The following is a 27502-nucleotide window of genomic DNA, read 5'->3' on the forward strand; positions in this document are numbered from 1 at the left end:
ACTTTACAAGATTCAAACCCGATTTTATTCCCAACTGCTGTCTGAAAAGTTTTGAAGAAAACAATATTTTTGTCACTATTTATTACTTGATAACTACAAAGAAAAAGTTCTAAAAATGTTCTAAGACAATTTTCTATTTCCTAAGGACCTCAAAAAGCCTTTTGACAAAGCCTGGAAAGATTATGAAACCAAATTGTAAGTATTTGGCTCCCACTTGACTTTGTTTTTTATGGTGTCGGGTTTTTTAAATGAATTATTATTAGTAATAGTATTGGCATTATTAGTATTGTTATTATTAAGATATTATTTATTGTTTTCCCCAAGTAACACAAAGTCTAGAGAACAGAGTTGAAGGAAGGGCAGTTTCATGGCTCAATTGCATTTGGAGTCTTAAAATATACAGGATTTGGTAGAGGAGCTAATCTTTAGAATGTCTTCTTTGATACTTCTTAATTATTACTTTTTCCCTAAATAATGCTAAATCACATTTTAGTAGAAGGAATTCTCTGAAATGTTTTCCAATTAAAATTTCAGTACAAAGATTGAAAAGGAGAAAAGAGAACATGCAAAACAGCACGGGATGATAAGAACTGAGATAACAGGAGCTGAGATAGCAGAGGAAATGGAGAAGGAGAGGAGGCTGTTTCAGCTACAGATGTGTGAAGTAAGAAACACATTTCAGTTTTTAATTGCAACACTGACTTATTATTAACTGACTTTGTGGGCCTTACTTGAAGGTGGTGAAATCTTTGTTTGGGGGTGGAGGGAAAAAAATATTTTCATATCACACAGTACAACAATATAAAAATAATTATTTTAGCAATTCTTTTACAAAACTTGGCTTTTTTGTTTTATTCCTTTTCCTTGTTTTTAGATTGTGGGAAGGTTCTTGGGCTAAAAATACACTGTGGAAATATTTCTTATTTTTTCAGGTTTATGGTTTTAGCAGTATTCTGATATCTTTCTTCCAATTTCTAATAAAGTGATAAATGTTAGCACCATAAAACTGATTTTTTATATTAATAGTTCTTTTTATTACATTTTAGTGGGTATTACTTTAAATTGCAGTACAAAATTGTACTTTCAGAATATTTCAGTAATGACTACAGTAACATTAAAAAGGGAAATCTTTGGACAATTGTAAAGAATGAAACTTTTTTCTTGGATTTGCTGTATGTTTTGGGGTGTTTAAATTTTATGGAGTGCCCAGATAAACTGTTAACTGTTTTAAAGTTTAGCAGTGATGGACTGGTGTTTTATGGGTCAGCACCCAAGTTAAACAGAGAATTTAATTCATTGACCAAATGATGTTTTATTGTTTGAAAACTGTTGAAGCTTGTGATCCATGATTGTCAATGTGTTTTCCATTGTCTACACAGTATCTTATAAAGGTTAATGAAATCAAGACAAAAAAGGGTGTGGACCTTCTGCAGAACCTTATTAAATATTACCATGCACAATGCAAGTAAGTGCTGCAATGCTTTAAGTTTTAGTTACAATTTTCTTGTTTGCACAAGATTTTGTTTCCCTTTGTTTGAAAGTATCAGGGCTTTGACAGGTGTAAATGGGTTTGCTGCACCTCCTAATTAGTGGCTTGTCTTCATTTTCTTCTCTCTTCACTCAGAGTCAGGATTAAAAACATGAAGGAGATGAATTTCTCGTGTTCGGACTTGGTTGTTTATTAAATCTTATCTAGAGTACAGAGAGTTCTGGAACACTTCTAGCTACCAGCTAAAAGTGAACAAAATGGAGCTGAACCTAGCTAGTTGCAAGGTCTTTTAAAGCTGAACAGTCCAATAAAGAGCTAACACCTATATTATTTATACTTTTTCCCAATAACCAAACTCCTGTGACCCAGAGTGCAGCACTAACTATCCAACCAAAAACTACTACCTGAGAACATGAAGAAGGAAGAAAACAGAGACAGCACCCAAAAACCTCCATACCTATGATTATATTCTAAAAACCCAAAATTCAAAACCCTTCACCATGTGAAGTTACACATTTCTATTTTAACTACACACTCATGACTCTTAACTCCATCACTGAAATTTGGAAGCCTTCCCCACGGCCTCAGGTCAAAAGCAGTGTTCTCCAGGGGGTCAGTGTCAGGAAAGCACAGAAAGCTCAAAACTCCCAGGCTTCTGGGTTCCAGTAGCCAGGTATCTGAATCTTCCCCTTCTGGGGCTGTAGACTTCCAGGAGAGAGTGTGAGAGTTAGTTTGTGGGGCAGGGCAGTGATGGGGAAAGAGGCTGAAGGAAAACCTTGCATGTTGCATACAAGAATTCATTTTATTCTCTGATCTAGAATGCATTTCTGTAAATACCTTGTTTATCCTAATTGCATTTCTGTAAATACCTTGTTTATTCTAATTATTAGTTTTTAGTCTTTATGTAAATTTTAAAACCACTGTGAAAGCCAGCAATTTCTTTGGATTTCCTTGAGGTGAAACTGGTGAGATACAACCTTATCATCATTAGAAACACAAAGGCAAACACACAGGGACTTAAGTTAAATACAGAAAAAAATATTTTAGAAGTTACTGTAGGAGAAACATGTTGGCTAAATTCTCTCTAATTTGATATTTGTTAAAGTCACAGTGGTGTATCTCCACTGTTGAAAGATACTGTACTTTAAACTACTAGGAAGGGTTTTTTTTGTTGTGATTTTTACTTGTTTAATTATTTTCTTCAGTTTTGGACATGGAAGATGCTGGATATGTTTTATTGGTTTTGCTGTTTTTCTCCATAATTCCTGATAAATCAAAAGTATTTTTCATTCCAGTTTCTTCCAAGATGGCTTGAAAACGGCTGATAAACTTAAACAATATATTGAAAAGTTGGCTGCTGACTTATATAATGTAAGTTTACTTACACTTAGCTTTACATCTGAAAATGAATTTTTTTTAATATAAGTACATTTTAAATATAACTACAAGGATCTGTATTTCATTTGCATCTTATAAATGAAGTGTGTTACTTGAAACTGAACATAGCTAGATGAAGACATCTTGACTGTTAAACTACATATTCAGTTTTTAGAACTATTAGCAAAAGTAGCTTTCATTCTACTACTAATTCAGTCATACATTAAGATAAAACTACTTTTAAGTGTGATTATTGGAATCAGCTTATGTTATTAACATTAATTTTAGTACCATTTTCACTTTTAAAAACCAAACTACTTAATGATAGCACCAAGGTTTTAAAATTAATTAATCTGTGATGTTCATTGGAGAAAAGTAGTATCATGGAATCAGAGATCACTTGTCACCCAAGTGGTTTTGTATTATATTATCAGAATTACAGTAATCCCATTTGCTATTGTCTTTTGTTGCTAAATTAAACTGTGCTTTCATTCCTTAAGTAATCTGTCAAATTTATTGGAGTTATTTTAATATTTCAGAGGATAATTTATTTGCATTAGACATAGCAAGCCATTACAATAACAAACTGCATGTCAAGTTGTGCATTCATTTTAAATTGCTTTTCAAGCAGTAAATGCATAGGAGGTGAAGATATAAGAATGGACTGGTCCATGAAAATAAACTCAACTATTACAAAGAACACAAAATAATTGAGCTAGTTGTTCAGGACAGCTAAAATGGTATATTGAAATGCATAAAACATTAAAGTTGCATCCATCAAGCATATCATGGCAATCTCTTTCTATAGATAAAGCAGACACAAGATGAAGAAAAGAAACAACTTACAGCTCTTCGAGATTTGATAAAATCTTCTCTGCAGCTTGATCAGAAGGAGGTAAATAATTTAGATATGTTATTCTTGGAGATATTATAAATTTGTAGATATTGTATTTAGAAATTGGTTTAATGTTAAATTTGTGTAGTTATTGGCTCAAAAAGAGCTGGACTTTGTTGATATGTAGTTGAGCATTGTAAATACTAGTTTTGCCATAATGTTCAATGTTTTTACATGCAGTTTGTTTCTATTTATGTATGAAAATTAATTATTCTTTTTTTAATGTACTTCCTTAATGTAATGTAAGTAGAGGTAAAGATAAGATAAATGCTTCATCTACCTCAGCATCCTGTCCTTGACACTATATAATGATTGTTCAGGGGAAAAAGTGAAGAGAAGGGTTGCACAGTTCCATCTTGTGTTCTGCTCTCCTCCAGCCAGTTTGTGTTCAGGATTTTCCTGACCTAGGTGATCCCAAGGCAGAATGAGAACCAGAGACTTGCCTTTAGCTGTGGTTTGCACATTAGAGTTCAGCTCCTAACTCACATTGATTTTGTGCTGTTGATCTCCTTTCCAAACTCCTTTTGCTAATAGTAAAAAGTAAGGAAGAAAATGTGTTTGCTATTCAGACATCAGGGACTGAGACAGGGTGGTTAAAAAGTAAAATTCATCATCAAAGGTGCTGGTATCTGGTATCCACTGTAAAAGTGGAGGGAAGCACGTGTAATGTCCATTGCAGATGTTCTGGAATATTTCTTGAACTAGGAGATAACATAATAACATATCACAGCTTTTACCTGAGATAATACTTGTGACTTTTCAAAATTATACTTCCTGAGAGAAATACTGAATATCCCATGGTGACAGTGGCTATTGGAAGGGTCGGTGTACCTTTCCTTCAGGAAAAGTTTGCTTACCCTCTTTTCAGTTTTCTTGTAGGTATATAGAACATTCATATTTACCAGGTGTCTGTTATTAAATATGAATTATAACTAACTGTTAGACAGATGCCATTCTGCTGAATATATGTGATCATCCAAGTATATGATTAACAGTATTGCTAATATCATATATATACATACATTACAGCCAGGTCACTGAGTCAGCCTAGTTTCTTGTGTTGAGAGTAAAATGCCAGGCAGTAAACACTGATAATTCCCCAGAATACCCTCCCATTAGCTTGACTGGCTTGGAAGTCTCTGAACTTGTGCAGTTGCTTTTTGAAGAAGTGTAAACCATCAGCTTATGTTACAGCTGTGCCTTTCCCACCATGGCTGCATGTTGCGTAGAAAAATCTTTCCCCTTTTATTTGTTTTGAACTTTTAGATCTGCATACCCTATTAAGGATCTGAGCATGTGTGAATTAATGATATGCTCACTAGATACTTTTTGATCTTTTTTCTTTTTTTAATTTTTCCATATAAAACCTTACATTGACTTGCTTTATGGCCAGAGGAGGTGTGTAAGTTTAATCATCTGTAAAGCTATAACCATATCATCCTGTTTCTGAATCTTCATGGTGAGCTCACAGTATCTTATTTTTCCCCTCTGCATCACTTCACATTTTTATATGCTGATCTTCACCTGTCATATGTTGTCAAGCTACTCACTATGGCTGAGTTCCTGAGAAATTCTTCAGTCAGCCTTTCTTGAGTATTCTGAATAATTTAGTAGCATCTAACAAAATTTGATAGTTTGCTGTTCACCCTTTTCCATATTGTTTGTGTTAGACACAACAAGTTCTGCTGCAGCTTTCTGTGAAACTCATTTGGCTGTTTCATGCTTTTAACTTGTTCTCTCATCTGAGGACATTTCCTTTCATCCTGTGGCAATGTAATTATTTCCCTTTCATAAGGAAAATAAGTGCCCATTGAAAGTCCAGGTACATTGCATCAGTCATCATTTACTTACTGATTCTTCCAGGGAACTCCAGGAAATTTTTGTACACAACTCCTCTGTTCAAAAGCTGCCCTGATTTTCCAGTGTATGTAACAATAAATGCACTCTTCAAAGTAGTTTTCATTAAATGTCCCTTCTGTGGTGGGAAGATAAAAATCTTTACTTTCCTGTAATGCTTCTGAAACTTTTGAAAAATAGGATTCTAGTGACTGGGGCAAGTACTTTCATGGGCTGTCACATAATTTTATAGATAGCCCATTGTGATTATGGCTACTGTGTGTAGATATGTGGCTTGAAGCTAGTAAATTAACTCATGTGTAATCACAGTGAATAAGGAATGATGGATGAGTAATTCCTTATAGTGGTATGTTTTTTTCTGTTGAATGCTTGCTTGCATAACATAGGTGTACATCACATAGCAGACAAACCTTGGCCAGGAGGCTGTTCCTCTTCCTGCATCTCCAATCCCATCATTCTGAAGGACAACACAGCCTTACAACACACTCTGCATGATTTTTAAACTTTCTTTTATGGCACAAATGCTGACAGGAGTACCACAGAGCACCTTTGAATAGATCTCAATTTACTGTAAAAGCTGCCAGTTCTTTCTAGTGCTCAGTTTTCCTTTATCTCATACCTTAGTCTTTCCTGATTCTTGGTTTGGTGTTTTTTTCCCTTCCATCTCCATACAGGCATTACATTTGCAATCTCCCTATTATCTAAATCACTCTGAACATAATTCCTGCTCATTCTTTATCAGGAATTGATTCCCAACATTCAGAGCAACAAGACCTGCTCTCCTCTCATGTACCTTTTCTTTCACAAACTGATTATTTTGGAAGCAAAGAAAAACATCTCCTCCTCTCCTGGATGCTGCATGTGTTGTTGAGTTCATACTTCTTGAGAAGCAGTCAGTTCTTGGAAATAAAGTAGGACAAATGGGTGGACGTTCTTCAGAAATGTATTGTGCATTCATGGCTGCATATGCTACAGTCCATACAAGTCAAGTTTCAAAATTGCTCATAGATTATTATGAGGCAGAGTAACAGGTGAAGTATAATGTTTGGATTTTTAGTTATCTATTTTCTGAATGTTTAGTAAAAACACTGTGTTTTAGTGGAAAGAAACCCTGTGGGTGAGGGTCTGTAACGATGCAGAGTCCCCAGGCAGGTGCAAAGGGGAGGTGCTTTATTGCAAAATCCAGGCTTTTTCTAAGCAGTTAATCCCATTATCAGTTACATAGTTTTAAATCATAACAAACATAATTCAACCAACCACCATACATCACTATGTGAACCACATGGTGGTTACATGGCTTGTTTTTCTACCCCTAATGCAGCTCAGTCTCTTTCCCATAGTTCTTTTCTACTTAACTGAAATAGCAGTCCTGAGCCATGATTTTATGAGGCCTTCCTTTTGTAAAATATAGAAATAAAGTCAAATATAAATGTGAAGTCAAATTTTGAAATTTGAATACATGTTGAAATAAAGTAGCTTCACAGGCATCACCAAAATATACTGTGCAACTGTTCTCACTGTAATTACAGTGTGGACAAATTCTAGGAGTCTAGAAAAACTCTCTGTGTGTTTATATATGTATCATATATGTATCATAAATGTATCATATATGTATATGAAGCTATAAATATAAAAATGTTTGTTTTGAAGATCATTGAATTTGTATCTTAGAAGAAAAAGGTGCAGTATTGTGTTTCTCAGATATCCAAGCAAATCACAGGAGAGAGATAGAGAAATGCTGGAATGAAAGAATCTGCTTTTTTGATAAAATAACCGTGTGATCACACTGCTGTTCAAGTTTCTCTTTCAAAATCAACATGAGGACTTTAAGTCATGAGATTCTGCAACAGAACATGAGTCAAAGTGTAATGATACTGGCAGAAATTGAGGAGCTTGATAAAACAATGTGTTATTTAGGTACTCAGTATTTAATCCTGAAGCAGCATGTCAGCATTCATTACTCCTTGATTAAGAGACAGCAAAGCCTGACATGGCCTGAGTTTTCACCAGGCACTGTGTATATCCAAATCTTCAAGTACATAAAGCTGGACTTTATTATTGTGACAGATGGCCTGGTGGATTATGATTAAGTATACATTCTCCCACTTATATTAGTATATTATAATCTCATCGCTGGAAAATTGATGGATTAATGGAATTATTGAAGAACATGAAATGAATGGGATTTTCTCCAGTGGATTTGTCAAAAATCAGAAGTACTACCAAACATTGCTTTGGTAGGGAAGCAGTTTGGAATAATAAAATTGAGGCCCTGGCTGTAGATAGTTAAAAGTTTATTTGACTGAGAGGAGGAAAATGAAACTAGTGATTCCTATCCAGATTGTAAATTCTGCCACCTTTAACCTCTTTGGAACTGCTATGAGATGAGATGTCCTGACATTTTCAAGGTCTCATATGCAATTCCTGTTGCACTCTTGCACTTGTTCAAGGTGTTTATTTAGCATTATGGGCATCTGTAATGACCTTGCACATTTTTGTGACGTACCTGTCCTTTCATCAGTGAAAAAATAATGACTGTAATCCCTGCAATTACCTGGTTCCTGGAGCAGCACATCCTGGCTGTGTTTGAATCTGGGGCAGTGCAGCAGTGCCAGTGCTGCAGCTGCATGGCAGGAACCACCACTGACACTGGCTCTGTTACATGCAGTGTTCCTTGTGGCCACTGTGGTGCTGCCCTCATGTCAAGTTGGGGCAGATTCTGTTACCTTGTGCAAAAATTATCTCATTTTGGAAAACTATTATGGTTTATGGCTTTTGTAAAAAATGTATCCTAAAAAGCTTTAATTTTAAAAGAAAACAGGCCTTTAATGCAGGTTTCTGTTCCCTATTTTTGTCTATTAATTGTTGCTGCAAATGTAACTTAACAGCATTAAGTTGAATGTAGCTAATTTTGGAATAATGTTTTGTGTATTTTGTGAAGTATTTCTTTACATTTTTATTTATTTCCCCAAGTCTCCATCTCATATGCTACTTGCAACAAGAACTATATCTCATTATGTTCTTTCCTATACTAATACCAGCAAGACCTTAATTCTAGTAGGGATTTGAAATTTGCTTTTGACAAGTGAGCTGCAGATTGTGGTGGTGTGAGCACTGCTGGCAGCACCCAGCTCTCAGGAGCCTTTGTGCTGCTTCCAGCCACAACTGCCAGTTTTACCAGAGCACTTCTCTAAACTCTGGCAAACTTGTTACAAAATGAAAAACAGTTGTAAGCACCCTGCATAAACCGTGAGGGAGTAATCTTCAGAATATATTGGTTTTGGTAGTAAGAAACTCTGTCTTAGAGTGGAAAGGTTATTGACAAGGGATTAATTGAGCTTCCCATTCTTTTGGTTTTTTGGGGATTTTTTTTGGTGAGATGTTGTCAAATGTTTTGCAGGTTATTGCTTCACAGTTATATTTAACAACAAATTGATGTGCCCTTAATTGCAGCTTTTTGCATACACTTGGTGAAATTAAAAGTTCACTTTGGGACTGATCTCTCAATAGAAATTCAGAATTAGCTCCTGTGGTGGAGAATACAATATAACTATCATTTTGGGCAGTTTAAAGATTGCCAAGATTGGAAGATGCATTAGAATTTGATCCTGCAGTCATCTTAGTTGTTTTGTGAAGCCAATGTCCTATATGCCAGGTTGCCTGGAATTTTATTATTTTATTTTGTTACTGGATAAGACAAAACACCAATATGCCTAAAAAATAGTTCTTGCCTTCTCTATTAGTGTCATTAGAAAAGGAAAACATTGTTTTAACAATGGGGGCTTTAAAATTTATGTTCAAGGAACATGTTTTTTAAATGAATAATAATTCTTGTTTTAAATTATTTGCTTTCTCTTTCCTCTATTGCTTTTGCCTTTCGTGATCGAAGTCTAGGAGAGTAAGTCAATGTTTTAATGAATTTGGGGGAATTTTTTTTCTGATGTGCTTGTAACAAGTTAATCCATTTCACTTAATTGTTTCACTAGATCAGGTCAAAAGTTATTTCAGCTGACTTCATTCACTAAAACTCATGAATTGAGCTTTTTTTTAATTTGAAAAGAAAAGGGATTATTAGCATTTGTCTTTCTTTATATATATGTTCCTTTATATATGCATGCTATATTGTGTTATTTTCTTTTTGAAATTTTATCTTAGCTTTTTACTTTTTGCTTATAAGATTGTGCAGCATTAAATATCTGTATTCTAGAAGTCTTTGTTTTGAGATGCATATTTGCATCAAAGGCCTAATGTATTAATTAAATCTTGAACATGCATCTAGTTCAAGATTACATGGTGTAAAAGCAAGCTCTCCTATGAATGTAAAACATGCAGTAGGAGTTCTCCTTTTTTAATCTTTATGAATTTGTGATGTTGTAGAGAAGAAACAATAAAACAGGCTTAAAGTTAGAAAAGTTTACTGTGCAGATCAGGAGAATGTTAATGTTGTGTTTCCCTTTTTCAGGATTCACAGAGCAGGCAAGGAGGGTACAGTATGCATCAGCTTCAGGGGAATAAGGAATATGGCAGTGAGAAGAAAGGTTATCTTTTAAAGAAGAGTGATGGGTATGTTCTGGCAGCACATAATAGTGAAATCTACTAGTATGTCCAGGCTCTAATTTTAATAAGTTTTCTACTGTGGTTACTTCAGGCATATTCTCCTGATGCTTGTGCCACAAGGACTTGTGAGTTCCAAAGTTCAATCCTGAACATGGAACTGAATTTAATATAGCAACTATAAAAAGCATGACAAGCATAAAAAAATAGTCATAGTTTAAATAAGGCTTTTGTCTTTATAACTCTAAAAGATGATTAAGATCTGTCACAAATCTCCAAGTTTCTTTTGGTGAAGCATTCAGTAAAATTTTGACTGCATCTGTTTGTTTTTTAAAGCTAATAGTTTCAAAATGATAATGATATTAACATGTTTTGAAGTCACACCTATTTACTAAACTTGATGATATTCTTATGTAGGTTAAGGAAAGTATGGCAAAGAAGGAAGTGCACTGTTAAAAATGGAATTCTTACCATCTCACATGCAACGGTAAGTTATTTTTTACCTTTATATGAGAATAATAAATAGCATTACCCTTTTCTGGTGAGTGTGTGACTGTTAATGTGCTGTTGCAAAAGGGATGTTACTTCAGCTTCTGTCTGTTGAAGTTTTATGAAACTGTAGCTTATGAAATGAATTTATCAGTAGTTCAATAAGAAAATGGCAAATGCATTGAACAGACTTCTCAATTAATACTTCAGATGGATTTGCTTGTAAGGGTTGTCATGGTATATATGTGAACCATGCAGTTTGGGAACTTGGGAAGTACTTGATACTAGGCTAGAGTCTGCCAGATGAGTGAATGTGTTTAGTATTTTGAATGCTTTCAGTTAAAAGTTTGAAATGCTGGGGAGTTGTGATCACAGTGAGTTCTTGGAATCAGGCATGTATCTGAATGATTTTCCTAGGAATGCTCAGTCAGAGGTAACACCGAGGTGATGGTGGTGGAGGCAGTGCTAAAACTGCCTTGTGGGAGTGTAACATGAACTTGTTGGAAATGAGCACAGGAGTTGCTCTTGTTAAAAGATGTGGTCTCATTTCCTCACCTCTTTTCCCCCTTTCCCCAAATTCCACTGACAGCTCTCAATTTCTAAAGCATGCTACCTGTATAAGCCCCAAATTCCTCAAAGGAATTAATTATCCTGTCTTAAGTAACTTAACTAGACCACAGAATATTGGTATTGGAATTTATCCTGAGTCCTGAAACTCCAGATCTTCAGCTTTCCATTTTATTTATAGAGTTTAGGACTATATCTTTGATCTATTTAAAATGCTAGGAAACTTGGAATATGGGCATGCTGTAATGAAAAACTGCATTATAGTTTTGTCCTTGTTGATGAAATGCAATTAAAAAATACTGATATTAGCATATTGTAAATTTAAAGTTTTTCATCCCTTTCAGATAAAGTGAGGCCATGAAGATTTTAATTTTGTTTAGATTTAGCAATGTGTCTGTTTTGAGAGACCAAATCAGATCATTTGATGCTGGTCTCCAGCTTTTTGAGGGTGGATATGTGTGTATGTCCAAGCTCTAAGTAATATCATACATGCCCACTCCCCAGAAAGGGAAAATAATCCTAAATCAATACATTTTTAAAATAAAATAATTTTTCTTTTTAGTCCAACAGGCAACCAGCTAAACTGAATTTATTGACCTGCCAGGTGAAGCCAAATGCTGAAGATAAGAAGTCCTTTGATCTAATATCACGTATGTAGCAGCTTTAGTGCCATCTTGTATTAAGTGGGATTTCTGAAAATGCCATTGCAAGATGCTTTGAGTAGAATACAAGCCTAGAGCTCAAAGTTCAGGTCTGTATCACACACACATAATGTGTCTCATGAGCGTTCAGAGCCTCTAGTTCTGATGATGAGCAAATGTAGACCCTTTCTCTGTGTAGATGTGACATAAATACTGTTTGTTTGTGACAAGCCATGAAATGCAGTATATGTGGTGCTCCCTAAGCTCAGAGAGATGTTTGACAGCTTTCTGGAACATGCATTAACTGTACCCACCAGGAAAGAGGAAAGACCTTTGGCTTTCTCCTGCTTTTCAGTCATTGTTCTCCTTTTTCAGTGCTATTTGAAGGAATGAGGAAGACAAAGAGACCAAATTTCTTTCTCTCTTATCCTACATTAAAAATATATTTCTCTTTGTCTGAAAATCGATAGTGCCTTGTCTTCTCAGCATTAAAGCTCCTGTGGTTCCCCTTCTTCCCACTGTGGTCTTGTACATCAGGTATTTGTATCCAGGTTTTAAAAATTCTTTTGATGATTCAACATAGTGTTTTCAGACTTCACAAATCAACAAACTGTTATAACATTCTCTTCTGGAAAGAACAATCTAGAAAACCTCTGATTGTGGGAGATAATAGCCACTTCATGTCTTCTACTCTTGGCTCAACTACAGGGAAAAAATATATAAAAGGAACAAATTAATTTTGCCTTCTTCTCCTAATTATGTTTCAGTTTTAACTTCTGAAAGGGTAAAATTTCATCCATGTGTTTATTTTTCTTTAGTATTTCAAAACTTAAGACTTTTAAAGTAAATACAATTGGTGTGAATTAAAATTTACAGTTTCATCTTCCTTTTTTCATTTTTTAAATTGTTATCCATAGCTATGAATAAACAATTAATGATGCCTTTTAAAAGAAATTTCTCTAGAAGGCTTTAGCTGCCAAACAGGTTTTAGTACCAAATATGTAAACACATTAACTTTAATTGTGTGCCAAATGAAAAGATGTATTTCTTTGTTTCAGATAACAGAACATACCACTTTCAAGCAGAAGATGAACAGGAATACGTAGCGTAAGAATATTTACGTTTTTTCAAGTTTATTTTGCCAATAGAGATGTATAAAATCACACATAACAGTGGAAATAATTTTCTCAGCTATTGCATAAGTAGTGCCTACTATCTCTTTTTTTCTGCTGTTATGAATCTGTAAATATAAACTATTTTGTGTCACAATACAGAGCTCTTTTAAAACCTAGTAATGTTAAACCAAAACTAAACCAAACCAAACTAACCAAAACCCCATTTAGATTGTGTATCCTGTCAGTACCTGGTTTGTGTGAAGTGCTTGGGGATGGTATTGTAGATCAGATTATTAAGATTCAAATGAAATACTTTTAAATTCTTCTCAAATCTTCTCTGTCAACCCTGTTCTGCAGTACTACTTTTCCTCTTGATCTTGCATTTTCCTTGAAATTAAGCATAATAAATAGATAAGAGATCTCCATAAGACACTTAGAAAATATCTACAGGTAGTGCATTTTTTCTTCTGTAGGCCTAGAAATAAACAGCAGAGCACATCTCTGAGATTTGTGTACTTCAGAATCCAGGAACTTGCTTCATTAATGCATGTTTCTAATTAGATTATTTCCTTTTCAAGAATTTTCTTCCTGCTGCATCACAATTATTTCCCCAGAACCATGTACCACTGTTTTTTCCTCCTGTGTCACCAGATTGTGTTGAGCATGTTGTTTAATGCTCAATACCCAAAAGTTCAAGGAATAAAGTTACTACTGAAGAGGACAGCAAAGGCTACCTCATTATTTCCTTAAATATTCACATTCTAGTGGAAGACTGTTATTCCATGTATATTTTAAAGGTGCAGGGGGTGTTTGTAGGGGTGTTTCACTTGTTTGGTTGTGTTAGGTAGCACTGGCATTGGCAGCTCAACCTTGGGAGTCATGGGTGAAATAAAAGGGCTGGAGAATTCTTTGTTGTGCAGCTATTTCCCTCTGGGCTTCCACAGCTTTATATTGGCTCTTACAGCACAAAGCCGACTTGCTAGTCATGATTACTGCATTCATCCTGGAACTCAATTATTCCAGTAATTTTCTTAGTCAAGAAGAAAATACTGTTATTTCTTATGAGTCATAAGTTTTTGGTACTCTGCCATTAATTAATTTTTACTGTATTAGTTGGTTTAACAGGTGAAGTGGTTTGTTAGGGTTTTTTTTTTTTTTTCTTAACGCATGGGCAAGGTAGGGGAAGAATAAGATAGCAGTATCCTTCTTCTGAGAGGCAGATAAAATAAATTTAGTTAAATAATTAAATTTAGTTAAATAAATTTAGTTTAGCAGGCTGCCTGTTGGACTGTTTTGAAATTCTGGGCTGGTTTTATTTCCTATTAGAAGCACTGAAATTTTGTCTGTCACTCTAAAGTCAAGTGGTTGAGAAAATTGCTTGTGTTGGAATACAGAATCCTACAATATCTCAAGTTGGAAGGGACCCTTAAGGATCACTGAGTCCAACTCCCTGCTCCTCCCTTGACTGCCCTACAACTAAATCATGTGACTAAGGGTATTGCCCAGATGCTCCTTTAACACTCACAGGTTGATATCCTGGCATTTCCCTTGGGAGCCTGTCCAGTGGCCATCCACCCTCTCAGTGAAGCACCTTTTCCTGGTGTTCCATCTGAACTTCCCCTGATGCAGCTTCATTCCATTTCCTCCTGTCCTGTCTCTGGTCACCAGAGAGAGGAGTTCAGCACCTCCCATTCTGCTGCCCCCCTTGAGGAATCAGAATTAGTGTAATTGTGCTGGTGAGAAACTGCAATACAACCAAATATTCTATTTTTCTTGTACAGCCCTGAAAAGATTTATTATCTAAGGTGTCATGGGAACAGCACCCGTTGGACTTCCAGCATCAGTGATTTAAGGGTGTTCTTTATGTATTACTTTATGTAACTCCTCAGTTGGACTTCTCATCCTCTTTCAATTTCCTCCTGACTGGTATAGGTGTGCCTCTCTCTTGATCCTTTTCTCTTCTGATTTTTGTCCACACAGTTTTAGCACTGCCTCTATTCTGTCCTTTTTACTTTGTGAACCAATTGAAAATGTGTAAATAGCTTTTCAAATTACTTTCCTTATAGACTCACATCTAAATAGAGAAAAAAACAAGATATATTTCTTTTTATTCTATTTTAACTGGTCTTGTCTACATTTTCCTAGTAAACATTTTACACTCCTTCCATAAGTAGCTCCTCAAACTAAATAATAATAATAATAATTTTTGCAAGGAAATTTTTAAAAAAACATGCATACAAAGCACTGAAGCCTACTTTCTATTGCAAATTAATTACTGCTTCCCCTCAAACATTTCCTTCAGGCCAGTGCCTTTCTTGATTTTTATCCAGGCAGCTGTTTGTTGGCCTTTCATTACTGATTGATAGTCCTTAAGTTCTCAATGGATTACTTGTTTTTCTAGTGGATAAAGTACAGTTAGGGGGAAGTGGGGAGTGGGTAGTGTGTTTCTGTATGTGCATGTAAATACATATTTATGTGTAGATTATAGGAAACAATGATTTTTTTTTAACAAATACAATAATGGTTGCTTTCTGGGCTTTTTTATAATTGTAGATAGGGCAAAACATACTCTGGTGATGAGCTTTGGGCTCTTTTCTACTGTTTTTGAAGGTCAAGAGCATATCCATACATGCAGGAAATGCCTGGATTATAAAAAAAAGCTAGATTTAGAAAGTTTTCTTTATGAAGAAACAGACATCTAACTTCAGTCTAGTTTTAACAGCAACCTTCAGACATTTTTCACCTTGGAAAGACTGAGTTTGAAGACATTGATACTATCTGATGCTCCTTCTATACAACAAAAAATATATATCAATATTTGAAAAATATTATGCTGTTCTTGTTCTGATTATGCATTTACCTGCAAACAACAGTGTTGCAATAGTGATTGTCAGAAGAAACAGTAAAGTTTTTACTACAAAATGAGGAAAAAAAAAACAAAACCAAACTATTAGACTTGTTTTTTTGGGGGGGGAAGGTTTTTCTTACTGACTTGAAAATACTGAAGCAAAATAAGAGAAATGTGGATGGAGCCTGGTCCATGCAAGATCAACAAACTCCTATTTCCTGAGGGCACCTAGGATGCCAGATTTTTGTTTAGCCTTCAAAACTGTGAATGTCCAGCAAACAAATTGCCTTAAAGGATGACAAGAAATTGCTGATATTCAGAAAAACAAGTTTAACAGATGATTGGACTACCTATTTATTGTGTTAGGTAGAATAGTATCATAGATTAGTTTAGGTTGGAAAAGACCTTTAATATAATATAGTTCAACCATTAATCAAACATTGCCAAGCCCAGAACTAAACCATGTCCCCAAGTGCCCAATACACACATCTTTTAAAGCTCTACAGGGATGGTGGCCCAACCACTTCCCTGGGGAGCCTTTTCCAGTACTTAAAAACCTATTTTGTGAAGAATTTTTTTCCTGATATCCATTCTAAATGTTTGCTGGGACAATTTGAGGTCATTTCCTTTTGTCCTAAAACAAGAAGACAAAGTAATTCTGTAAGACTTTGTTAATTTTTAAATTATTTGAAAGTAATACAAAAGTATTATGAGAAGATTTTTGAATATTCATTTGACACTGGCAATATTGTGAAATAAAGCAAATACTTTTTTTTTTTTTATAAAGGAAGAACAAAAATGTCTATTTAATAGAGATAAGAAAAAGAGAAGAGCGGTTAGAATGAGTTCTAGAAACTATTAACATTTAATTAACATGCCATGTTTACTGACTTGAATTGTTTATAATTGTTTATTTTTGAGTGTGCAGCCTGCCAGGAAGGCCTGGTGACAAACATTCAGAGCATGTCTGTACTTGTGCTTGTCAGGGAAGAGCTGCCACTGTGGTGCCTCTTGCTCTCACTCAGGGTGCCCCAGTGACAGTCCTGGGCAGGGGGTTCCTTCCCCCTGAGCAAACACAACCAAAATAATGATTGCTCTGACAGTTTAGATACTCATAATAAGGAAGTCTGTATCAAACTAACAGCTGGCTCACTTGTGTTGTGTTTGTTTTAATTGCATCTAATAATTTTTTAATTGTTACTGCTTAGTTGATTTTTATTCAAATTCTGCCTTTTTAACAAACTAATCAAATTGTAACTCTAAAAGAAATTGTCAACAAATGTCAGAATAAATGGTGTTTGTCTGAGTTTAATTATTATTTTATTCTGTATATTTAACCAAACATTACTCTAATATTAGAAATATTATTCTAATATTGGAAAAGACACCATTCCCTCATTGTTTTAAGACTTCTTCAATCTTTTTAATAACATTGAATTTCATCATTAAAATTGCAGAAGAATGCCCTCTAGTGTGGGTTCTCCCCATGTCAAGAGAAAGATTAATGCACCTTTATTGTTTTCAGCATGTAAACTTTGGAGCAAATTTGTGCTCAAGACCTTCAATTTCTCTTTTATTTTTAAGGTAGATTTTTCAGAATTTTTAATGAATTTTAAGCACTAGATTATTTTCTGCACATAAAAATTAAAAAAATGTGCATGAAATATATAATATGTAATGTCCATATAGTAGTTCAGGTGCTGAATCTGTGTTCTAAGATTACACACATAAATTTCCCTCTGAAATCCTTTAAAGCTAATCTTTTAATTGCTATTTCAGTTAGAAATTATGAATTTCAATCTGAAGTTCTCTTAGTTTGTTTAGATGACCATAACAATTTCTGCATATTTCAGAAGGCTGATGACTGCAGACCATCTGAATATTATAAACATGAAATGCATTGAGGACACTGCCAATTTAAAATATTTGCAGTAGATCTAAAGTCATCTAAATTCACTTTACCTGTGGGGATTTCTTTTTAACTTACTCTTTTTTCTAAATTGGCTACATTGCATCTGCAATGATCCTGGTCCTTAGTGGAACTGCTTTTCCCTCTTTACTTCCATATGGAGCACAGCAGCTGCTGAGAAGGGGTTTTGTTTGGTTTTAATTAAAGCATTATGTGTAAACAACTTGCAGAGTGGTTGGGAGGGGAGCAAACAGTGCCTGAGATATCATTAAAGAGTCTTGATTTGTTGCCCTCAACTGTTGCTCCTAAAATTTTATGTTGGCTATTGGTATCTTTACTCCTCTGTCATCTTTAGTCCCTTGGTTGCCATGGCAATTGTCATTAATTTGGGCTTTACAGTCTGACTCTGATTAGTGCACAGAGATCTGCATTTTAAAGGCAGCTAGGCATCAATACATTGACCATTGCTGTTTCCTCTGTGAAGAGAAAGATGCACACTGGAGAAAGTAGGGGTTATCATTTTCTCCAGGAAGGAGACTTTAGGAAGATTTTGGACACCTTTTAAAGCAGTTAAATTTACAGGAGCTTAATTGCCCCTTTTCTCTTGCACAACTTCTGCTTATTTGAGGAAGCTGAGAACTTGACTTTAAAATTGTTCACCAAAGGGATGTTAGAATTAAGACTATTTATCTCTTCTCATTCTTACTTCTCAAATCTTGTTGTCTCTGATTTCCCCCCCTCCTCAGTCTCTCCCACAATACAGTCCTTCCCTGTAGTCCCACTAATATTTTGTTCCTGGCAAGATTTCTACAGTTTATAGATTAACATGTATTTGCAAATGCAGATCTTCATTAAGGTCTTTATCTTGTGCTAGATGGATATCAGTATTGACTAACAGCAAAGAAGAAGCATTAAATATGGCATTCCGTGGAGAGCAGAGCACAGGTGAAAACAGTTTAGAGGATCTGACAAAAGCCATTATTGATGACATACAGAGATTACCCGGAAATGAAGTCTGTTGTGATTGTGGCTCACCAGGTATCCCCATTTGTTCATGTCATCAGCTGTTTGTTGGGAGCAAAGTAATTTCTTTAAAGAAGTGTTTGTAGAATGCAAACTAATTTTCTAAGTGATGTTTCTCAGTCTTCAACCTGTTTTTAAAAGAACAAATATGACTTTCCTACTTTAGTTCCGTTTAATTCACTAAAATATTTTTGTGTGTTGTCTGTGCTTACTTCCAGCAGTTCAAGCCCCTCTGGAGTTTGAACTGTTCTTGTTGCACTGTGTCTAGATGCTTGTTGCACTTGAATGGAAGTTGCTTGGCATCACTGATCCTGTGCATGCTACTAAGTAGAAGTGAGTAATATCGAGACAATGATTGTGGAAAAATTGACCTGGCCAGGATCTTGCTCTGAGGCTTTATCTTGGCACAAGACTACTGGAATTGCAGCATCAGAAGTTTTCAGAGGTGGAATAAGTAGTCTTGTGCAAAAATGAGACCCAGAGTTGAAATCCTATCAGATAATATCTTCAGAAGTACAGAGTTACAGGTCAGTTGTGTGTCACTTGGAGCTTGAGAAGGGGCAGCTGGTCACAGTACAACTGAGCTGCTGTGGGAGCTGGCAGCTGTTGCAGCTTTCTCATCAAAGGGACACTTCAAGAAGGTGATGCTCATTTGCAACTGAGTAATGTGTATCTTGCAGATGCTTGCTGATGCAGAACTGATCCAAAATAGCTAGATAAAGTTACAGACTGGGATATAATTATGTCAAATCCTGGAATTGGTTCATTCAATTATTCCATTATGTAAAGCTATAGAAACTTCAGATTACAGTTCTCATTCATCTTTTAATTTGTAGTAAAGTTTTAAGCTTCACCTCTGTACTCCAGCTTGCTGCTTTAAAACTCTTGGCTTAATGCTTCAGCAGTTACTATTTAAGGTCAAGGAAGAGATTAATTTGTGCACAAAGTATGTCTGGAGCTTTTTCTTTTCCTAAAACCTGGTCATGCTTCTTATGTAGCATTCATAGTATAAAATCTATTCTAATATTACATGCAGATCTCCTCCATGACAGCATTTTTTTAAGTTGTTTTTTTTTTCCTGGACTAGCCAGCATTCCTCAAATTTTCTACAACATGCTGCTGTTTTACATACTGGAAAGCTCTATGATTAATCTTTTATGAAGGACTATTTAAAGTTTAAGAAATAAATCTTAAAACTTCTGAGGTTGTCAAATTTAGGAGATCTGTTACTTTTAAAAACAGGAAGTAATATGTACAGAAAACAAATGTATTGAACTACATTCATTCAGTATGAATGAATAAGTCTAAATTCAGTGCCTTTGGGACTGTTCCTAAATCTGAAAAACTGCATTCCATTGGTAGCAATTTGTGGTTAAATTTGCACTAGAGTTTGGAGAAAAGTATGGAATATTCTTCATTTCTTTTTGTTCTTTGAAACATTAAATAAGGAATCATTTCAGAATACATCTCTTACCACCACTGCAAAAATTTTCTTGGACTTTGATTAAATACTTTGTTTTTCAATGTGCAGATCCAACATGGCTATCAACTAATTTGGGCATTTTAACCTGCATTGAGTGTTCTGGAATACACAGGGAAATGGGTGTCCATATTTCTCGAATCCAGTCTTTGGAATTAGACAAATTAGGAACGTCTGAACTCTTGGTAAGTTTCTTTAATTTATATTGGAGTTTTTTAGTCCAATGTTAACATATATGTAGGAAGGAACAAAATGTATAATTTACTGCTTATCTCTTTCAAGGAATGTGTTTTTGCAGAATTTGTCCTTGATATTTCTGTAGATATTTTACAGGTGCATGGTTATATATTATTTTATATTATTGATGCTTGTCACTTCTCATTTCATGTCCTGAGGTGTTGCAGAATGAGTATTGACATCCATTGTAATTAGTGCCATCAGGATTTTGGCTCTCAATAGCTCATCTTGACCCAAAATCAGTCTAAAAGCTCATGTGATTTAAAGCATGAAGCTAATTTGACTTGGCAAGGGAGGATGACTGTTGCCAATTCTGAAAGAAAAATATTGGAGGAATCTTAATTTGATGAATGAAATAATGTAATATTGAAGTTATTAAAGGATTCTGATGTGATACTATTAAAAAAAATATCAAAAACAAAGGAAGAATAAAAACAAGTCAAAAAAGAAACAATTGCAGTAGTTTTATCTCCTTAGCTGTGTTTGGCCTGAAAGAAGACACTTATTACAGAAATTTGGTATAGGAAAATTGAGAGAAGATGTAAGGCAGATCTGCATTTGGGTGTAGGTTCAACATTACCACTTTCTCTCTTCATGAAATATTGAAGATTTTTTGCAAAGTTGCTCTAAATTTAAATCAAATTTTACTAAGCATGGTCTTCAGTAGGCCTGAGCTTCTTTCCCAAAGCAGCTTCCTGATCAGTGTGCTATCACCATTTCAGTGTTCATGCTGCTGGCTCCTCATTCTGCTTTTGTTTTGGAGACAGATTGTCTTGAAATGCAAATAATTCTGTGACTGTGAAGTCTATTGTACAAGTTCTGGCATAATAGGAGCATTTTCTTTCTTTCTAATTGTTCTCTATCTGCATGTAATCATTGGGTTTTAATTTTTCAGTCATGTGTTTTCCATCTTTTATTAATTGTGTGGAAAATGCACATTAATAGTCCTATTGTTATGTTGCTTAGACCTCAAAAGTACTCACCTTCATTTATTGTTTTTCATATCACAGCTGGCCAAGAATGTAGGAAATACTAGTTTTAATGATATTATGGAAGGGAATTTACCTAGTCCTTCACCTAAACCCAGTCCATCAAGTGATATGTAAGTACTGAATCTTTAAACTCTCTAAGTTTACTGTGGAATATATCTGTGATGTAAAGTGTCTTAAACAGTAACCAAGCCAGGGGAAGGCATGGATGACAGAAGAATGAAGGTTTTTATTCCCACTGTGGAGCTTCTTAGAAGTTCACATTTTAGTTATCTCATCTTCCCTGTGTGGAAATTTCTTAGTTTGGGTTTCGAAGTGCATTATTTGACTCTTGGATGGTTTTGAGTTTTGTAGTAAACCCTCAGATGATAAACACAGAGGACTAAATGTCACTAGCTTTGCTTTTTCTTTGGTCTTAGTCCCCACAGTCAGAGTCCTTTTTGTATATAACAAGAAGACATGATAAAATTGACAATGTTCCATATTTGGTGCTGTTTGCAAGAAAGACATGCAGTGTAACAGTAAATAACACACTTTTTATCAGATAGTTTTTCTTCTTCCCTTCTCAGCTTCCAAGCTAGACAAGGTGATTTTAAATTATAATCACTGACCCATTTTTCTAAAAATTTCTAAGGCAAGCTCTATTTTCTCACCCCACAGGACTGCACGTAAAGAATTTATCACTGCTAAATACGTAGATCATAAGTTCTCTAGGAAGACTTGTGCATCTGCAGCAGCTAAACTGAGTGAATTACTTGAGGCTGTCAAATCCAGGGATTTACTTGCACTAATTCAAGTCTATGCAGAGGGGGTAGAGCTAATGGAGCCACTGCTGGAGCCTGGACAGGTAAGCTTATCAGGTAAACAATTACTGTTTTAAATCATGTGTATTTGTATAATGCCCAGGATCCAGGGCTGCTACTTTAGATGATAAAAAAAAAAAAAAAAAACAAAAAAAACAAAAAAAAAAAAAAAAAAAAAAAAAACAGATGAAAATGATGGGGTTTTTCTTCCTTTCCTTAATGTTGCATCCTTGTGGGAAAGGAAAAGAACACTTTATCTTTTGTCATCAATTGGTCAAAAAGAGTGTGAAATGCAATAGTGATATCATACACTGTTTTGGTGCCACCATAGTGTGTTGAAAAGCACCTGTTCTGCTGTGTCTCTCTTTTAGAAAGGTCACAAAGAACAGACTTGGTAGCCCAGGGTCACCTGTAACACATATATTATCATACCTGCTTTTAAAATAGTGGCTGAAGGAACACATGATTGACTGCCTGCAAGTCTCTGTTTACTGTAGACAAGGAAAGAATAAATCTGGTGACTTCACAGCTCTGAGGAGACATTTACAGAAGTACAGTTTCTTTCAACCTGGAAGATTCTTGTGTGTGTGTCTGTGTGTGAAGTTCTGAGTACTTGATCTTCCTTCTGAAATCACCAACAATTTTGTGGAAAAATCAGTCCAGGTTGACCTCAATTATCCATAGACAAATATTAATCATGAACAAAGTAACGTGTTTTTACAGACAGTAGATAATTGATGCTCAGCAATGTTTTCTCCCAGCCTGGAGACATGTCAGAGAATGTTTTCAACAAGTTGTGTGGAAATAGCTAAGTTGGCAAAGGACAAGTGCCTGTCAGTGTTCAGTGAAAGGGATAAGTTCAGTGTAGTCTCAGCACTTGAGCTATCACAGAGTGTTTATCATGGAAACACATTACAAATTCTCTGACTGCAAGGTCAGTTTTCTGTATTTGTCGTCCACAGCAGTTACCACAGAATTAGCTCCTCACTCTTCCCAGCTATTATAGGCAGTGATATCTAGAAAGGTATGAGCACCAATTGAAAGGTGGTTTGCAGTTAGGACATTTATAGCAGCATTCTCCTCTGAATTCTCTGATATTTAATAAAATAATATTTTTAATTAGGACTTTAATTCAAAGTATATATAGTGTAATATGGTTTTTAATTGTCCTTTATGATCTTTAGGAGTTAATGAAATCTAAATTTAGATTAACTTCTCCTGTAATTTTTAAATGGAATTGGAACAGCATTTGTTTCTATTCGAATGCATTAATGCATATGATACGTATAGAAAATAAAGCATCATTCAATTCAAGTTCAACAAGGAGAAACCCTTATTTGGGGAAATGCCCCATGCACCAACTTTGTGCTGGGAGCCACCCAGCTCTCCTAAAGTGACCTGGGGGTCCTGATGGACACCAGGGTGAACATGGGCCAGCAGGGTGCCCTTGTGGCAGAGGTGACAGTGGCATTCCAGGCACTGCCAGCACGTGAAGGACAGTGATCCTTCCCTCCACTCTGCATTGGTGAGGCCACAGCTGCACTGCTGTGCCCAGATCTGGGCTCCACACAACAGGAGTGGAACTGTGACTGTGATGCTGTTTTTGTAGGAAATAATGTTGTGACTTGGTGCCTATCAGGCTGTTGTAAAGCAACAAGTACTGCAAACTTACTCAGTATTCTTTGACAGGATCCCTTTCAGTTACTTGTAGATAAAATGGTTAAAGTCTCCTCATGGTTGTTCCATCCAGCTGGGAAAAGTGAAAATTTGGTTTAGGAAAACTGAGATCTCAGGAAGTGTAATGCCATTTCCGTTGAAGCACATGGTGTCTTTTAGAGATAAAAAATACAATAATAATTTTGTTCATGATTTCCTAATATTTTTCTTCTGAAAGACTTGTAAAGTATGTATCACATAGATCTGATATACAAGTTTTGCAGAAATAAGACAGAAATCTAACTTCTATTTACATGTGTTTAGGAGCCAGGTGAAACAGCACTTCACTTAGCAGTCCGGACTGCTGACCAAACCTCTCTCCATCTGGTTGACTTCCTTGTACAAAACTGGTATGGACTGCTAACTTTTCATTAAATTGTACATGACAGTTGTGGATGTTCAGGGTTATCCTGGCAGTGCCTTGGACAGTGTTTGCTCATCATTTATAATCTTTCTCCTTACATGTGTTTCAAAAGAGAATATTTTAGTTCCTTTAAGTTGACCTTTGTGGTCCTGATCAGTAGAAAGGGAGAATGATGTGCAGATTAAAAGCATTGAAAGAAGCTACATGAAAGTAGGATGAAAGGAAAAACTCTAGCCCATGAGAGAGCATTGATTTAGAGCACTTGATGATATGGAGCCATGCAAACAAAAAGTTCAGGTACAGGAGGGATGGTAGGTATATGTACCAAATACAGGACACATGCCAAGTAGAAAACAAGGATCTTTCTGAGAAAATTATGAACAGGTGCTAGATTGTCTTTGAAAAAAGTGTTTCAATAGTTAATAAACTGCATGAAAGCTATTGAGAGCATAAATTTCTTAATTAGTAATTTTCAGCATCTAGTTTATTGACTGAGTTGTTCTTTGTTGTCAAGGGATGAATTCATAAAAGTAAAGACTTAAAGAGTGAGTGCTGATTATAGGAGAGTGTTATTAAAGTAACAAATGAAAAATAACATTCCAATATTTTCAAGCATTTTGAGATGATAATTTGAAAAATGTTTTAGAAGCCCAAATTACTATTTTGAGCATTATTAAAGGATATTTTTTTTTATTTTGGATGATTGTTTAGAATTATTTTGTTTAGTTGTGAAGCTTCATAGTTTCTTCAGACAGCTGTAACCTCGTGTGTGTTTCTGTCTGTTGTGTGTGTTTTTGTGGCAGCCTCAAGTTTAGGAGCATCTTTACTACCCTGAGGGCTCTTACTGTCCAATATGGGTAACAGTGGCAAAAGCTGTTATCTCCTGAGCTTTGCTTTTCTGGTTTATGAAAATATTTTATTGTTCCCAAAATGTCAGTAACAGTTTTTGAGAAACCTGGGTTTAGAAGTTGAAAACTGAAGGAAGCACAGTTTTTAAAAAGCCCTGTGAGCCCCTTCACACATCTGTTTTTTCTCTAATTTTAATGTGTTGTCCTTACATTCCCTCTTAGTACTCTTTTGTTCATTCCCACAGCTGCCCTCTTCATAGTTCCATGACTGCATGGGATTTATTAACCTATTTTAACTGTATCAAAATTATTTTTCAGATATTGGGCTAATTTAGCATGTTTGGAAAAAGAATTACAGTGAAGTGGCAAGTGGAAAAGAACTGGCATGACCTTAGGTCTAGGTTTGAGTCTCTGAGTTTCACTTCTTTAGTTTTTTGAATGAACACCTGTAGCTTTTCAGTCCTTTTCAATCGCAGCTCAGGTATTTCCAGTGTCCTGGAACAATTCTTAATAGTCTTTGAAAGTAATGTTTAGTTTAATTTTTTTTATCCTACTTCATATTTGTTCAGCAAAGTTTTTATGCAGATATTATTTTTAGGGATGCTAGATCTGAAAGGAATAGCACAACTATTATACTTTTCTTGATTGTTCCTTTTTTTTTTTTTTTCAGTGGAAACCTGGACAAACAAACAGCATTGGGTAATACAGTTCTACACTACTGCAGTATATATAATAAGCCAGAGTGTTTGAAATTGCTTTTGAGGGGGAAGCCAACTATTGATGTAGGTAAGTTCATTATTTAAAACCAGGAAATACAGATTTCCTAAAATTTCTTCCCATTATTTTAGCCACTTTGTTTATTTCTCTGTGGTAAGTAAACTTCTAAAATAAAACTGTGGTAGTAAGATGAAGACCTTGACATCAACAACAAGCCTAAAGGAAACATTCAATTAAGAAATGGAAGAAGACAATAGTGACAAAAATTCCTAATATGAAATGCTAATGGCAACCCCTAAGCAGAGTTCAGAGTTTTGTTTCTGACCCATTTTAAACTGCCTGGAATTTAGGTTTGTTGTTTATTCTTGAACTTTTATGTTATAATGCTTCAAATGTTTAATTCCACTCTTAGGTATATAGGCTGCATGTACACAGCACTTAATTCTTCTGTTGATATCAATAGCAGCTGGTGCTGTGGTTTCATCCAGCATGTCACTGATTAAGGAAGGGAGAGCATCTAGAGAACAAGAGATTATCCTAACTGTGAGCAAACAGAGATTCTATTTCAATTAAACTTTTGGTATGCCATTATCACAAATAACTGATACAGGTACAGCGAGTGTTACACCTATCTCACACGTGAGGTGCAAAGAAAAGCTGAAAGGCAGCTGAGAAAGCTGATCCCATTTTTCATGAGTTAGGAAGGTATCCCATGAATCCAGCTTGTTAGGCCCAGGAGTTAAATGTGATCAGCATGTCTATAAAACATTTATATTCAGTCAGTTAATGGTATAGAAGTTTTTTTAACAGCTGATGCAAACTGGATTCTATTTCTCCCTTTTTCTTCATCACCATTACTTTCTTCCACTGCCTGGTAAAGAACTGTTGTATAAATTGAAGTTCATTGTTTAGTGGCAGAAATCACTGGTTTCCTTTGCCTTTTTATAGAATATGTTCCAATATTATCATAAGTTAGAGAATTTAATGTGACCTTTTTTAGCAATTATAATGGGAAAGCTATCTGAACAACTTAAAGCAAGTTTATTGGTCCTTCCATTGAACTTTCTTCTAGGTAGATGCTACAGGAGTGTCCACACCTTTGGTGCCTTGTTTTTTGAGGTTTTTTTTGTGGGAGAGAGGGTGTTCTGCTCTTTTTGTTGGGCTTTTTTTTCTTTTTTTTGAGTGATCTCACACAGGAACTTGAGTGATGTCACATAGACCTTGAAACATCACCTTAAAAGTTGAAAGTTTGGACTTTATATAGTCATTAAGCTGAGTGTTAGCTTCACATAAGAAGTACTATGTTTTCATTCCTTTCATGTTGAGCCATCTCTGATAGATCTTTCCATAAGTAAATCCTTCTTCTAGGGATCTCAATTATTTCAGTGTCACAGGCCTTTCTAGAGGACTGCTTTGTATTTTCTAGGATTCCTAACTGGCATTCTCTGTGTATATTTCACACAGACATTATAGATCTCAATTTGATCATTTTCAGTTCCTGATCACATAAATGCTTTACAATCTGGATGTGCTGTACAGCATTCTCTTTTCCAGCTCCATGGCATTTACTGATGTACTGGGAGA

At 35.3% G+C, this 27502-nt stretch overlaps 1 protein-coding gene across 3 annotated transcripts in view; it reads left to right on the plus strand.

Annotated features, from left to right (window-relative positions):
* The window catches only part of ASAP1 (ArfGAP with SH3 domain, ankyrin repeat and PH domain 1), a 144163-nt gene that overhangs the window by 86007 nt on the left and 30654 nt on the right, over positions 1 to 27502 (plus strand). For all 3 annotated transcript variants that reach the window (XM_056483782.1, XM_056483783.1, XM_056483784.1), the window contains 15 exons: positions 146 to 195; positions 535 to 664; positions 1380 to 1465; positions 2785 to 2860; positions 3675 to 3761; positions 10081 to 10181; positions 10590 to 10659; positions 11791 to 11878; positions 12928 to 12976; positions 18616 to 18779; positions 20296 to 20429; positions 21492 to 21583; positions 22131 to 22317; positions 24254 to 24339; positions 25872 to 25987. In XM_056483782.1, the coding sequence (XP_056339757.1) occupies positions 146 to 195; positions 535 to 664; positions 1380 to 1465; positions 2785 to 2860; positions 3675 to 3761; positions 10081 to 10181; positions 10590 to 10659; positions 11791 to 11878; positions 12928 to 12976; positions 18616 to 18779; positions 20296 to 20429; positions 21492 to 21583; positions 22131 to 22317; positions 24254 to 24339; positions 25872 to 25987 (1516 nt within the window). The remainder of the gene's footprint in view (positions 1 to 145; positions 196 to 534; positions 665 to 1379; positions 1466 to 2784; positions 2861 to 3674; positions 3762 to 10080; positions 10182 to 10589; positions 10660 to 11790; positions 11879 to 12927; positions 12977 to 18615; positions 18780 to 20295; positions 20430 to 21491; positions 21584 to 22130; positions 22318 to 24253; positions 24340 to 25871; positions 25988 to 27502) is intronic.

Source organism: Oenanthe melanoleuca, chromosome 2, assembly GCF_029582105.1.
Source record: "Oenanthe melanoleuca isolate GR-GAL-2019-014 chromosome 2, OMel1.0, whole genome shotgun sequence".
Taxonomy (NCBI): Eukaryota; Metazoa; Chordata; class Aves; order Passeriformes; family Muscicapidae; genus Oenanthe; species Oenanthe melanoleuca.